Source organism: Rhinopithecus roxellana, chromosome 1 (genome assembly GCF_007565055.1).
Source record: "Rhinopithecus roxellana isolate Shanxi Qingling chromosome 1, ASM756505v1, whole genome shotgun sequence".
Classification (NCBI taxonomy): domain Eukaryota; kingdom Metazoa; phylum Chordata; class Mammalia; order Primates; family Cercopithecidae; genus Rhinopithecus; species Rhinopithecus roxellana.
The window spans coordinates 105,171,319-105,187,059 of record NC_044549.1 but is presented as its reverse complement, the minus strand read 5'-3'; the positions used below and the strand labels follow the sequence as shown (position 1 = coordinate 105,187,059).

General features: G+C 35.2%; 1 protein-coding gene across 1 annotated transcript; it reads left to right on the top strand.

Annotated features, from left to right (window-relative positions):
• The first annotated feature begins 2,201 nt into the window (after positions 1-2,201).
• SUCNR1 (succinate receptor 1) lies at positions 2,202-13,953 on the top strand. Its single transcript, XM_010372102.2, is given in 5 exon segments — positions 2,202-2,286; positions 4,352-4,400; positions 8,402-8,457; positions 9,115-10,064; positions 10,066-13,953. Coding segments are annotated over 3 exon segments (1,002 nt in total). The 5' UTR covers positions 2,202-2,286; positions 4,352-4,400; positions 8,402-8,442; the 3' UTR covers positions 10,103-13,953.
• Positions 13,954-15,741: the final 1,788 nt, after the last annotated feature.

The following is a 15,741-nucleotide window of genomic DNA, read 5'->3' as shown; positions in this document are numbered from 1 at the left end:
CCTCAAAATTTGACGTGCTATATACTGAATAGAAATCGTTTCTGAGGAGGTTTCTACTCTCACAGGCAGAACTGGCTACATAATTAGTAGAGACCAGTGCAAAAGAAAAATATGGGGTCCCCTGTTAAGAAATTATGAAACACTTTAATTAAGAATGTAACAGTAGAGCATTAATTCAAGTGTGTGATCTTTTTGAGTGTGAGGCACTGTGAGACTACACAGTAGCATGCCATGAAATCCACCCAGCTCGCAGGGTCATAATCCTGAATCCAGCCTTGTTTCTGTGCAGCTATCCTTTTGCAGACCTGCATAAAGCTTTGTAGCAGAAATACTGGTGACCTTTTAGTAAGTCTTTCCCAGAAACACTCCAGTTTCTCAACTGAGAGCATTCTGAGGAAACAGGAAGTAGGACTTGGGAGGAAACAAGGCTACCAGGCTACAGTCTAAATGACTTGTACTATGAAAAAGGAGAAGCGTAGGCCAATTTTTGTCTTAGCAGCCAGAGCGAGATGGTAGTCAGGAAGTGGGGAGAAGAAAGAGGAAGCTCTTGGGAACTCCCACCACCCCACAAAGGGGAAATTACCCTTTTCTTCCATCAGAATGGTGGCAGAAATACATCCATTTGTCTTTGTTTCTTGGAAGGGGTTCATGTTAATTTATGTCTAAAATTAACCAGCCTGGCGTTGGTTATTCAAATGTTTTTTGCCCATTTAAAAATATAGACAAAAATCATGTTTTAACCTTTCTTCCTTCTAAAAGTAGAAAAGAGATGCATCACTGAAAAATACCTGTTATTCATTCTTAGACTTTATTGTGCACAAAAGTATTGTCATTCAATTCTGTAGGCAGTCAAGAATCAGAGTCAGTGCTTTTAGAATCTGAGTATACAGGCTTAAGCTCTGGTCCCTGCCCTTATTGATTCTGCAATCTTGAGAAAGTTAATTCACCTCTCTGAGCCTTAGCTTTTTAATCTGCAAAATGAGAAAAATCTTAAATCATAACAACCTCAGAGGATTACTATATGCATTTGATGCATAAAGGTACTTAGTGTAATATCTGCCTGGCACATCACAAGAACTCAACAAATTATAGATGTTTTTATTTCGTGTAAATACACATGTTTGTATACATAAATATTCATACATGTATATATTTTACACATGTGTATAAAGTGTGTAATATTTACACATATGTATGTACATATGTATGTGTATATATACATATATATATTTTGAAGATTCTGAGTTTTAAGCTCTCAGACATTGGTGAGGGGAAATGCTTAGCTAGGAGGATGCCTGTAACAGAGCTTCTTTTTGGGCTTCTGCCTGTCACTGCTAACTCAATATTCAACTTACACAGCATTTCAATTGAATTACTGCTGCCTGCACAATTATGGGCTTTCTTAGTATAATTTCTATGCTTCATATCAAGAAGACTGAGTGTTTTCTTGAATCTAAACTAATATAATGCTCAGGAAAAGCCAGGTATGCTTCCTGTCTGAGGTGGTGGTAACGTACTTCCAGGTGTTTTACAGAGCATCGATTGGGATATATAAATTGCCATCTATTAAGGTTATCTTACTTAGCATCTCTCCCCCGATCCCTAGCCATCTGATGTATCTGCTATGTGTTTCTTGATTTTAATCACAGAAAATAAAATGGAAAATAACTTGAAGCTCTAGTATCTTTTTGCTAGTATACCAACATAGCATGTATCCAGGTTTCTCTTTAAAATTTCAGTTTTATAGTTCCTTCAAAGTTATGGAAAACAGAGGTATCATTATTACATTCTCAATATAAAATTCGCCAAGAAAATTAATTTTAAAAAAGAAGAAAAGCAGAGGCAACTGTATTCCCAATATAAACAGTATTTACCATGTCTTATTGCTTAAATATGAAAATAAAATGAAAATAAGGAAGGCTTCTCTGTTGCTTTGGTAGTGGATAAAATAATTTCAACAGTGTTTTTTAAAAAACCTATTTCTTAAATGTGTTTCCTGTGAAATGAGTTACTTGTTTTTTGTCATTCAATTGAGAAATTGAATGTGAAAATGAAATAAATGTGAATGTGAAAATAAAAATCTCACAAAAATTCCCCTGCATGAACATCTCTGACTGGGAGGTTTGACTGAATAAATTATTCCTGGGCTTTTGAATTATTAATCTTATCTGCAAGATATGCAAATAAGACTGTACTAACCACGTCCAGCGGCACAGCACTGGGTCAGAAGGTACATCCTGCTGCTGGCAGGGTTCCTGTCAAGGCATCAGGTCTTTCAAGAGAAAGGTAAGCTACATGGCAAATTGTTCCTCTCAGTGTATAAAGTAAAGCCAGATTTCCTTCTAAAGGTGGCCTGTGAGTAATTAAGGTTTTCAGTATTAAGTGTTTAAATTAATTCTTTATAAATAGATGTAAAACAGCAAAAGAATTGAAACAAAAAGTCATTTTTATCTCTACATTTATTTTTCAACAAATTAACTGTCTTTTTTTAGTTGTCAAATACTAATTTTTATTTTATTTAAAGGGATTTATTATATTTGCTAACATCTCAGCAACTTATATTTCTACAAAATAGTAATTGGATTTACTTAAATAAATATAACTATTTATGGGGAAAAATTAAAGTTCCTAAATGATTTGAAACAATCATGTGTGTGTGTGTGTTACACACACACACACACACACACACACATATATATATATATTTTTTTTTTCTTTTTCTTTTTTTTTTTTTTTAAGACAGAGTTTCACTCTTGTGAGTGCAATGGTGTGATCTCGGCTCACTGCAACCTCTGCCTCTGGGGTTCAAGCAATTCTCCTGCCTCAGCCTCCCAAGTAGGTTACAGGTGCCCACTACCATGCCCGACTAATTTGTTTTGTATTTTTTAGTAGAGACGGAGTTTCACCATGTTGGTCAGGCTGGTCTCGAACTCCTGACCTCAGGAGATCCACCCACTTCAGCCTCTCCAAGTGTTGGGATCCCAGGTGTGAGTCACTGCTCCAGGACATAATATTTTTATTGTTAGAAAATAATGTATTTGGGAGAATTTTCTGGCATCCCAAAAATTAAATTTAACATTTATGTGCATAAAAATGATATTATCTAATAACATAATTTACTTAGGAAAAATGAAAAATTGCAGAAACCATTTCTGCTGTACCTTCCATAACTTTTCAAATGTGTGTGGTATTCTTAAAGAAATTAATACACAATTTGTGCCATACTATTACTTTTTAATATCTTAATTTCTGGTGTAATGTATGGAATACGTAAAAATACAGTTACAAATGTTAAATTATTATATCTTGTCAGTGTGAATATATATTTTTGCTCAAATTGTTTAGTAATCAAAAAAGTAATTTGTTAAAAAAATTCTCAAGTTACCATGTAAATTTGCCTTAAGGTAGGACTTAAAAGTAAACATTTTGCATATGTTATTTGTTTAATCGTGAAGACTATAAAAACAAACAATTAAAAAGCTAAGAAAGTATCAAATATATATATATATATTAAAGTAAATTTGAGAAATGAAATATTTAGTCAAAAGACTAAATGTTTTTAAAGTAAAAAATATTTTCAAATTAAAAATTAGTATTATTGATCTGCTTATGTGAGTAAATTAGATATTGCTTCTAGTTCAATAATTCTAAGTTTTAGATATATTTTTAGACTTGAAACTAATGATTTCACTTTAATTTCTGCTCTTAAAAAAAAAAACCTGCTCAAAATAATTCATCCAAATCAGTTACAATCTATCACTATTTCCATTTCCTAAAAATTAAGAATATAACTAGTAGATAGCAGAAGAGAGAATATTAATTTTTCATGAGGGAATTTTCTCTGTAATTGGGAGTCTTGCTTAAAGGAGCAACTTACTTCATATGTTTATAGAATTGTGATGCCACACTAAAAACATATCCAACTACAAATATATCCAATTTGAAATATAGTACCTTCAAAATTGTGTATCCTGGTGAAGTTAAGTTGGTCTGCAAATATTGGACAGCTCATATTTATAAAATCATAACCTATTAGAATTATGAACTTAGAAAAAAGAATGAAACAAATGTATCTTAAAAGATTATAAAACATCATAAAAATATAATCTTATTTTTATAAATATCAATTCAGGTAAATATTAAAGTGTAGAACGGTACCCAAATACTAGGAGTGGTCTGTTTACAGATAATTTTTATTTATTGTTTTTGCCTATTTGATTTTATGAGTGTTACACAATTAACAATAATTTTATACACACATTTTTAAAAGCTGTTTCAAAAAAATGAAGAAACAACTCTATGAGAAGCAAGACAAATATGATAATTTAGCCATTCATTTTTCTTATTTCAGATTTACTCCTTCCCTATTTCTCCGTCAATCCCCAACCTTCTGGACTACGGTAAAGCAGAAGACTTCTTAACTTTCATGTGACCCGTCACTTGCCTGAATGATAGTTGCAGGAAATTGGACTCTAGCTGCACAAGTCTTTATGGCTACATTTTCCTTCCATTGTAGTCAAACCTTTCTGCTGTGCACAATACATAAGCTATTAATATTTCCAGTGGTGACTAGGCAGAAAGATAAACCTTATGACCAGAAAAAAAGGAAATGCAAAAGTGAAACAAATTTCCTGTGTCAAGGAAACATTCTTGAAACAAATTCAAGAAAATTTGAATTTGTGCACCAGCTTTTTGAGTACCCCCAAAATAATAAGAGTTCAGAAATAAGGCCTGAGATGGTCCAACATTTAAAACTTGAGCAAAGAAGGATTAAGCCACAAAAGAGCTGGAAAATGGAGAAAGGAGGAAAACAAAGAGATTGTTGTGTCATAGAAGATAGGAAGAGTGTTTCCAGAAAGTGTGGATTTAAAAGCTACTGAGAATAAATAACAATAGTAAAAAATTGACCATTGAGCCAAAAAAATGAAATTTGTTAATAATATTTTAAAGTCTATTGACATTTTTGCTATATTTCAAGAAGTTTAAAGTTTTTAATATTATCAAATAGATGCCAATTTTGAAAGAAAAAAATGATAGGAAATTTAGATGAAAGGAGAAAGGACATAATAATAACTACCTGCAGTCTCATCATTAGAAATAAAACTATTAACACTTCGATGCATGTCTTTCTAGACTTCTTATGCTTATTGATTTCAGGTGTCATTTCTTAATTAAATGCTTCAATTTTAAAATTTATCATGGAAGATATACATTTAATTTTGCCTTATACAAATGTGTTTCTAAACTACAGCTACTATTACTACAATTACCAGTTTTTAATACTTATCATATTATATATAGTGTTGACTTTCATAGTGAAATAAGCAATGAGCTTACTCTGATGGTCTTGTTACTTATCTGGCCTTGGAGAAAATATTTATAAAAATGCTTATAAATAGTTAGGTGTTTATATTCATCTCTTCACTCAACAAAGATTTATAGACCACCTACTATCTGCTTGTCACTGTGCCAGATATGGACAATAAAAATGAGTAAGACAAAGTTACAAAAAATTCTACGAATTTTAATATACGATGAAAGCATAAATGGGAAGATCTAGTTTAGACTGAGGGTCAGACAGCCTACCTTGGGAAACCTACACTTGAATAGAGGTATGAAAGAAGTATAAATATAAGACAAATATACAATGGGCCAGGAATCACAGGACAAAAACAGCAGTGAAAAGAGAGTCAGACAGAGGGACTGCACATTAAGAAGGCTCTCTGTGCATTCAAAGAGCAGGAAGAAAGAAAGATGATTTAGGAGGAGAGTAATGTCAAACAAAATTAAAGTGGGTACAGGGGCCAGATCATGCAGACCTTGATGTCCCCATTAAGGATTTTAGACTATATTCCTTGGATAGTGGAAAGTTAATTAAGGGTTTTGATCAAGAAAAGCTATATGACCAGATTTTGAGTTGTAGTTTCTCAAGACTGTTTAGGTATAATGGTAAACATGAATTGATGAGGGCCAGAGAGGATGTGAGGAGACAATAGGAGAATGTGACATAGTGCAAAATAGAGATGAGAATAGCTTGGATGAGAATGATAATGAAAGCTATGGAGCAGTAATGGCAGATTTGAGAAACATCCAGGCATTACAGTAAACAAACGTGTAGTTTATTCATTGTTGGCATTGAGTTTTAGATGACCTGGAGGATATTGCTTAGATTTTTGTAGTGAGCACCTGGGTACGTGGCAGAACCATTTACTGAAATAGGTGGGTATGCTACAGGCTTGGTAAGGAACTTGGAGAATTTAGTATAGGATTTCTAGAGGCAGAGATACCTGAGAAAAATCAGTCAATGGCAATAAACAACTACAGTTTGTTAGGCAGATACAAGCTGGGCTGGAAATCTGCGAATTGTTGATGTATAGCTGATCATCAAACCTCAACAGTGAATAACATCATTTAGGCCAGTCTATAGAAAGATGGAGCCCAGAAATTAGCCTTGAGGAACTCAACATTTAATGTTAGAGCCAAGAAAACTTGAGCCCCAAAAGTGCCTGCAAAGAGCAACCAGGGAGAAACAGGGGAAACTAAGATATTGTCATGTCTCAGAAGTCAAAGGAAGAGTGTTTCCGGAAGACAGACTATGAAAAACAACTGATAAATAAAATAAGATTAGTGAAAAATGATTGTTGGAATGAGCAATGTGGAGGATACTTGCAGGACTGGTAAGTCTGAAGCCAAATTGGAGTAAATTGAAAGGGAATGGGGTGTCGAGATGTTAAAACACTTAGTGAGATGGCTCTCTTCAGAAATCAAACTATGAAGAGGAGAGGAACATGTGAAACTAGGGAGAGTTGTTTATGTTGCTCCTTATTTTAAGACTGAAAAGATGAGAGTGTTTAAATTCTGATGGTAAAGAGGAGATGAAGACTGAAGATGAGGTGAAGAATGCCAAAGAGTCAGAAAAGAGGAAATAATGGTACCATAGGAATACTGAGAATTTGGGAATGAGTTGGATCTAGAGTAAGCTTAACAAATGGTCTCTATCTCAATGAACTAGGAGGTAAAACCATTTGCTAATAATGAGTAAGGTAGAGTAAATGAGAAAAGTTTTAAGCGATTAAAAAATATGGAAAGAAGAAATATAGGAATATGCTGGCAATATAAGAGAGCAGTAGAATTAGGTGACCTCAAAGACAGAGCAAAACCAATCTGCTTTATTCTTCAGCAGCATTCATGTGTCTGCTGCTTGAGAAAGTTCCCATTCAGCTTTGTCTGGAATTGGACTTAGTGGCAGGTTGCCATAGAAGGATTAGAGAGACTCAGAAAAATGTATAATGTTTTAAAGTAAGTGATTAAAAATAACTTTTCAAAATGTTAAACTTATCATATCTACAACTCTGTGACTTATTTTCATAAATACAACACTCTCAAAACAACAATGATCTTTAACTTAAGTGAACCATTTGAATTTGACAAAAATACAGGAGTTTTCCAGATGCCTTATCATAGCAAATTATACCGAATTTTGCCTGCTTCTCATAAAAAGCAGTTTAGGTGCATTTATTCTTATTATGTTCTATTTACCAAAATTGTATATTGAAAGAATTGTTCGCAACTAATACTCAGAAGCCTACTTGACAAGGAGGTTTTTAGAAGATTTTGTTTTCAACCTTGGGTTTCCTCACTAGAAATAAGTAACATTTAATGTTTAACAATGGCAATCCAGTATATTTTTCAGTTAATTAAAGTTCTTGAAATACCCTATCCAATCACAATCTGGCCTCATGACAAGAGGAAAAAACGGTAGGTTAGCAAGACACTTGAGGTTTGAGTGAGTCAGGTTGCTTATTTCCGTGGTACATATTCAATAAAGGCATTACAATAAAGGTCTTTTACTAAGTATATGACCTAGGCAAGTGCCATGGTCTTAATATTGGTGTCTCCTCAAAATGTATGTTGGAACCTAATAGTATTAAGAGATGGGGACTTTTGGAAAGTGATGAAGCCATGAAGACTTTGCCTTCATGAATGGGATTGGTACCCTGTGAAAGAAGTTTAAGGGAGCTGCCTAGCCCCTTCTGACATTGTTGTGAGGACACAGCAGCCACTATTTTCGAAGCAGAGGCTGACTTTTCATCAGACAACAAATCTGCTGACACTTTTATCTTGGACTTTGCAGCCTATAGAACTGTGAGAAATAAATTTCTATTTTTTATAAATTACCCAGTCTGAGGTACATCATCTTTCAATAAATAATAACCAATGTTAATATTACTAAGATTTTCAGTTTCATATTTTGAATTCTTAAAAATTAAGTTTTGAAACTGAAGTTGTATCATAGTTTATGAATTTAATACAATACACAGAATTATTTAGCAATATGGAAACAAGTAAAAGCTTAAAATAGTAAGACTGACGTTCTAAAAATTCTTATTTCCCTTTCTAGGTTATGGTTTAACTCAGCAGAATTTGTTGAGCAACTACGATATGCTGGGGACCGTGGTATGTTTACAGGCACAAAAGTGAATTCAAAATCTTCTCTTCAATTATTTTATCACACTTTCCCTTTGTTTCTTTGCTATTTGTCAAGCCCTCTATGTGTCTTTCCACTTTAATGCCTTCACATGTGCTCTTTCTTATGCCTGGAACACTTCCTGCAAATATAGATATGTCTCTTTCACTTTCTTCATTGAGGTTTTTGTTTAAATGTCATCTTGTATAAAAGCCTCTCCCTTATCACCACATATAAAAAATAACTCACTGCCACCCTCCATCCCAAAACTTTCTAGCATTTTTACCTTCCCATATGTTTTTATTCATAGCACTTATTATCGGTATCGTTCATTGTTTACTTCCTGATTCTTCCCGAGAGTATAAATTGTTAGAGATTAGGAACTTTGATTTATTCTCCGCTGTTATCTCCCATGCCTGAAATTATATTCAGCACATAGTTGAAAGGTATTCAAAAATATTTGCTAAAATAATACATTAATGACATATATATGTATATATGTATATGTATGTATGCTTTCCTTACCAATGTAACCCACTTTCTATAGTTCACTATTCAAGTGTTTTTCATTATTATTATGTTCTGCACAGTTCTGTCATTAGTCACAGTCTAGTGTTTAATCCTTATATTTTCTTTCTCTTTTTTAGGCATGGAATGCAACTTGCGAAAACTGGCTGGCAGCAGAGGCTGCCCTGGAAAAGTACTACCTTTCCATTTTTTATGGGATTGAGTTCGTTGTGGGAATCCTTGGAAATACCATTGTTGTTTATGGCTACATCTTCTCTCTGAAGAATTGGAACAGCAGTAATGTCTATCTCTTTAACCTCTCTATCTCTGACTTAGCTTTTCTGTGTACCCTCCCCATGCTGATAAGCAGTTATGCCAATGGAAACTGGACATATGGAGACGTGCTCTGCATAAGCAACCGATATGTGCTCCATGCCAACCTCTATACCAGCATTCTCTTTCTCACGTTTATCAGCATAGATCGATATTTGATAATTAAGTATCCTTTCCGAGAACACCTTCTGCAAAAGAAAGAGGTTGCTATTTTAATCTCCTTGGCCATTTGGGTTTTAGTAACCTTAGAGTTACTGCCCATACTTCCCCTTATAAATCCTGTTATAACTGACAATGGCACCACCTGTAATGATTTTGCAAGTTCTGGAGACCCCAACTACAACCTCATTTACAGCATCTGTCTAACACTGTTGGGGTTCTTTATTCCTCTTTTTGTAATGTGTTTCTTTTATTACAAGATTGCTCTCTTCCTAAAGCAGAGGAATAGACAGGTTGCTACTGCTCTGCCCCTTGAAAAGCCTCTCAACTTGGTCATCATGGCAGTGGCAATCTTCTCTGTGCTTTTTACACCCTATCATGTCATGCGGAATGTGAGGATCGCTTCACGCCTCCGGAGTTGGAAGCAGTATCAATGCGCTCAGGTCGTCATCCACTCCTTTTACATTGTGACACGACCGTTGGCCTTTCTGAACAGTGTCATCAACCCTGTCTTCTATTTTCTTTTGGGAGATCACTTCAGGGACATGCTGATGAATCAACTGAGACACAACTTTAAATCCCTTACCTCCTTTAGCACGAGCTCATGAACTCCTATTTTCATTCAGAGAAAAGTGAGGTGTTTGTGAAACAGATTGTTTTACAAATGCATCTGTAAGCCAGTTAGAGTTTGCTTGAACTCGTAGACATCAATCAGAGTGTGTCACAGATTTAACCTTCATCTAAAGACAAGTTGTATCCAGAGTATGCGAAAAGAATGGGACGATAAGAATGTACCAGTTTCTTCTCCTAAGAACTGAAAGGAGTTGGATTGCCTCATGTTTGGGTAACTCCAAAATACTAGGTGTTATAAGACTTTCTCACTCAGTGCAGAAATGGAAGATATATAAAGCAACAAGTTGTCTGCATTTGATCATTGGTCAGATTGTAAAAAAAAAAAAAAAAAAAAAAAAATGTTTAGGCAACATTCTCTATGTTATTCTCATTCCTATGATCCTAGAACTTTATGTGAGAACTGAATAGCAGAAGATGTATTATTAAATATTTTTCAGAAGTTGTGCTGTTAAGCAAATTTAAAGTCAACAGTAACAATGATTAAGAAAGCAATATAAGAAAGCAATATAATGAGTTCAAGGATATCGATCTGATATATTTTTTATATTCATCATGAATCGGGGTAGTCTTTTAATTTATCTATCCTTTTTTGTTGTATGGTTTATAGTGGAAAGAATCTTAATTTAAATTAAAAAGAACCTAAAGAGATAATTCAACAAAAGTAGAGAATATGTTTGAGCTTGTCAGGAAATTTAGATATTGAAATACTAGAGAGATACACCAAGGATATTTGAATAATAATAAAAAAAAAAGATTTGTAGAACACAAAGTGCCTATTGGGAAACCCAAAGCAAAACAGAGCAAAAGTGAGTACATAGTTTTAAATGATGATTTTGCCATCTGGCATTTTATTATCATAATTTGACCACCAGTGCATGAAAATATATTAAAGTTCATTAGCCTTCTGCTCTTGATTTAATAGTGAACTTTAAAATATATTAATATCATAAACCAGCAAATGAGGACAAATAAACTGATAATAGTAGATTCATTGGGATAGTTTTCCCTTTTGGAGGGAAAGTCACAATTTTTTTCCATGATCCCCTTTTTTTATAAACACTGGAATAATTTACAAGGATAACTTTATTGCAGCGAGAGTAAATCACATCTGGAGTGAGCCTTGCTTTCATGCAACATTACTGTAAGATCATTGGAGTAAATGTTTCAAACAAAATGTACTTTATGAAATTATAGAACATAAAAATATTTATGTGCTTATTAATCTGTATTATCCCAGGAGGGTTAATGAGGCACCATAACATGCATAAAACAAATGTAGGGAAAAAAATGGGTGCTGCATTAACTTTTTAAAGTCAAAGAAGTGCCACATAATAATTCCCTGATATGCAACATAAAGTGTCTATGGCCACATATCTAAGTTCCTTTCCTTGATGTCATTAGCTATAAGGAGTGAGTAATGTGAAGGATAAAATAAGCATTATGAATACAGAGACACAAAATTCCACTGTCCTTCCTTTTCTGAAATACTCTGGGAGGTATTCTGATATTTTTTAATCTGTCAATTTTCCCAGTTAATATCTCTAGACCTCAAACAACTGAAATATTATAAAAATGCATTAGTCACAAAAGATTTATTTTCTTACATTGCACTAAGCTTCAAGATATTTTCTGCCATGCCTTGCCTTTAGTATAAATATTATAAAAATTTCATTGTAATTTTATAACTGCCTAATAACAAACTGAAAACAGAACTTCCGAGTTTCCTCATCAGAAAGGGCCACAGAAAAGGCCTTAGGAAAGAAACATTCACTTACTTCTGTGAACTTGGCAATCTGTAATTTAACTTTAATTTGTATTTTATGCATGAATTTTACTTGTAAAGATGAAATTAAATTTGCTTCCCCTACACCCCAACTCCAAGAAGTCACAGGAATGGACTCTTTCTAATAGTGCAGTGAAATATTTTTTCAAACCGTAAACACACACATATACATATAACTTGTAAACAAGAGGTTAAGACATTTTATAGCACATTTAAAAATTATTTTCTTCCTCAAATCTATCATGTGGTAACTTAATCCTTAACAGACTTTAAGGCCCTAAACTAAAAGTATAAGAGGTATTTCATTTGCTTTTTGTACTGGGTAATTGTAAGAATCACAAACAATAAATCATGGAAATCCTTTCTGGGTTTGTGGTTTTTAAGGAAATAGTATTGAACTTTTGTATTTTGTCTTTTAATTGGCTCCCTGGTATCTTCAGAATGATGTCTAAACTATTTGGTCCAGATTCTTCAATCTGGACCCATCTACTCTTCTTATGTTATCTCCTATCACTGTTGTCACAAACCATACCTTATAGCTAAAGATTGCTACTTTAGTTTATTATATTCAGAACTTTCTTCACTTTGTACCCCTGTTGCTCATCTTGGTTCCATCATACCTGCATATATAAGAATTCTAAACATTTTTGAAGGTTCATCTCATCTGTCATTCCTTTTTGAAGCTTGCCCTTATATCCTCTCTTCCCCAAATCTAAAAGTAAAATTTTCTACCACTGGAGCTTCAGATACTTTTTTTTTTTAATGGCTATTTTTTTTAATTTCAAAGTTTTTGGGGACCAGGTGGTGCTTGGTTACATGAATAAGTTCTTTAGTGGTGATTTGTGAGATTTGGGTGCACCCATCACCCAAGCAGTGTACATTGTACCCAAAGTGTAGCCTTTTATTCCTCACGCCCTACCCACACTTTCTCCACAGTCCCCAAAGCCCATTGTATCATTCCTTTGTTGTTGCATCCCCATAGCTTATCTCCCAATTATGAGTGAGAATATATGATGTAAAAAACACAAAAATGAAGTTAACATCATTACATACATTTGTGAACACAAACTTTCATACATTTAACTCAATTGAGGATATTAAATAATGTTATAAAAATGAAAAAAAAAAAGAAAGTAGGCCAAGAAGATTTAATATATGGTTAACAGAAACTCCTTATGAAGAAAATCAAAACAGGAGAATACTAAGAAGTATAATTTTTTAAAAAGCCTCAAATAAAAAAAATAATATTCTCCTAAGACCACTATGTGTGTAACGTGGAATAAAGTAATTGTGGAATCATCTACTTCTACCAATTGCTATATCTTTGAGAATTATAATTCTCCAATTCTCCATATAAAGAAAGGAAATACACATAAAATATAAAGTTACATCAAAGACTCTGGAGAGTTGGATAGAATTGGAGACCATTATTCTAAGTGAAGTAACTCAGGAATGAAAAAGCTTCAGATACTTTTAATACTACTTATTTGAATTTCATTATTTTTATTACAGTTATTTAGATTTAAGTCAACTCCAAGGTCTGTGAGTTGAAAATTATACCTAATTATTATTGTCTTCATAACAGAGAACTTTTAAAATTATGGTTTATTGTAAGTCAATGTCTTACAGAACAAACTCAGAGTCAAGCTTCTTTTGAATGTGCATAATCAAGCTATTTTCTGTCATCATTACTTTAACAAGTAACATTATTTTCTATGAAGAATAGGGTGCATATACATAAACCCATGTGCCAGTTGCCATTGCACTGCCTCTCACATTTTCCTCTAGACTTTTGAGCATAGTTTTAATGACTGTTTGAAATCTCTGTCTCATCGTTCCAAATCTGGGTCATCTTGGAGTTGGTCTTCACTGGTGCCTTTTCTCTTAAGTATGGGTCATAATTTTCCTGTTTCTCTATATGTCTAGTAAATTAGAATTTTATTCTAGATGATGAATAATGTGTGGCAGAGATTCTGGATTCTGTTACATTCTATCAAAGAGTATTGATATTTTTGTATATACATTTACAAATGTACATGTATACAATAATAAAAATAATATTTTTTTCTCAGAACTGCCTACAATCATGAAGGGATTCTTCTTTATGTGCTTATAACAATGTAGACAAGGGGACTCCCAGGCAAGATGGTCAAATAGGAACAGCTCTGGTCTGTAGCTCCTAGTGAGACCAATGCAGAAGGCAGGTGATTTCTGCATTTCCAACTGAGGTACCCAGTTCATATCACTGGGACTGGTTAGACAGTCGGTGTAGCCTACAGAGGGTGAACAGAAGCAGGGTAGGGTGTCAACTCACCCTGGAAGTGCAAGGGGTCAGGAACTCCCTCCCCTAGCCAAGGAAAGCCATGAGGGAACTTGCAGTGAGGGATGGTGCTATCTGGCCCAGATTCTACATGTTTCCCAAGGTCTTTGAAACCAACAGAACAGGAGATTCCCTTGGGTGCCTACACCACAAGGGCCCTGGGTTTCATGCACAAAACTGGGTGGTCGTTAGGGCAGACACTGCGCTAGCCGCAGGAATATTTTTTTTTTTTTTTTCATACTCCAGGGATGCCTGGGACACCAGTGAGACAGAACTGTTCACGTTGGAAACGGGGCTGATGACAGGGAGCCTTGTGGTCTTGCTCAGCAGATCCCATCTGCATGGAGCCCAGCAAGCCAAGATCCACTGGCTTGAAATTCTCCCTAGCAGCACAGCGGTCAGATGTCAACCTGGGATGCTCAAGCTTAACGAGGGAGGAGTGTCCACCATTAATGAGGCTTGAGTAGGCAGTTTTCCCCTCACAGTGTAAACAAAGCTGCCAGGAAGTTCAGACTGGGTGGTACCCACCACAGCGTCACAAAGCCATTGTAGCCAGACTGCCTCTCCAGATTCCTCCTCTCTGGGCAGGGTATCTCTGAATGGAAGGCAGCAGCCCCAGTCAGGGGCTTGTAGACAAAACTCCCATCTCCTGGGGACAGACTCCTGGGGGAAGGGGCAGCTGTGGGCACAGCTTCAGCAGACTTAAACGTTCCTGCCTCCTGGCTCTGAAGAGAGCAGTAGATCTCCCAGCACAGCACCAGAGCTCTGTTAAGAAGCAGACCACCTCTTCAAGTGGGTCCCTGACCCCTTGCCTCCAGAGGGCATGAAACCTCCCAGACAGATACCTCAATCAGGAGAGCTCCAGCTGGCATCTGGCAGGTGTCCTCTGGGATGAAGTTTCCAGAGGAAGGAACAGGCAGCAATCTTCACCGTTCTTCAGCCTCCACTGGTGATACCCAGGCAAACAGGGTCTGGAGTGAACCTCTAGCAAACTCCAGCAGACCTGCAGCAGGGGGGCCTGACTGTTAGAAGGAAAACTAACAAACAGAAAGGAATAGCATCAACATCAACAAAAAGGATGTCCACTCAGGGACCCATCCGAAGGTCACCAACATCAAAGACCAAAGGTAGATACATCCACAAAAGGGAGGAAAAAACAGTGCAAAAAGGCTGAAAATTCCAAAACCAGAATGCCTCTTCTCCTCCAAAGGATCACAACTCCTCACCAGCAAGGGAACAAAACTTGACAGAGGATGAGTTTGACAAACTGACAGAAGTAGGTTTCAGAATATGGGTAATAACAAATTCCTCCAAACTAAAGCAGCATGTTCTAACCCAATGCAAGGAAGCTAAGGATCTTGATAAAAAATTACAGAAACTGCTAACTAGAATAACTAGTTTAGAGAGGAACATAAATGACCTGATGGAGCTGAAAAACACACCGTGGGAACTTCGTGAAGCATACACTAGTATCAAGAACCGAATCAATCAAGTGGGAGAAAGGATATCAGAGATTGAAGATCAACCTAATGAAATAAA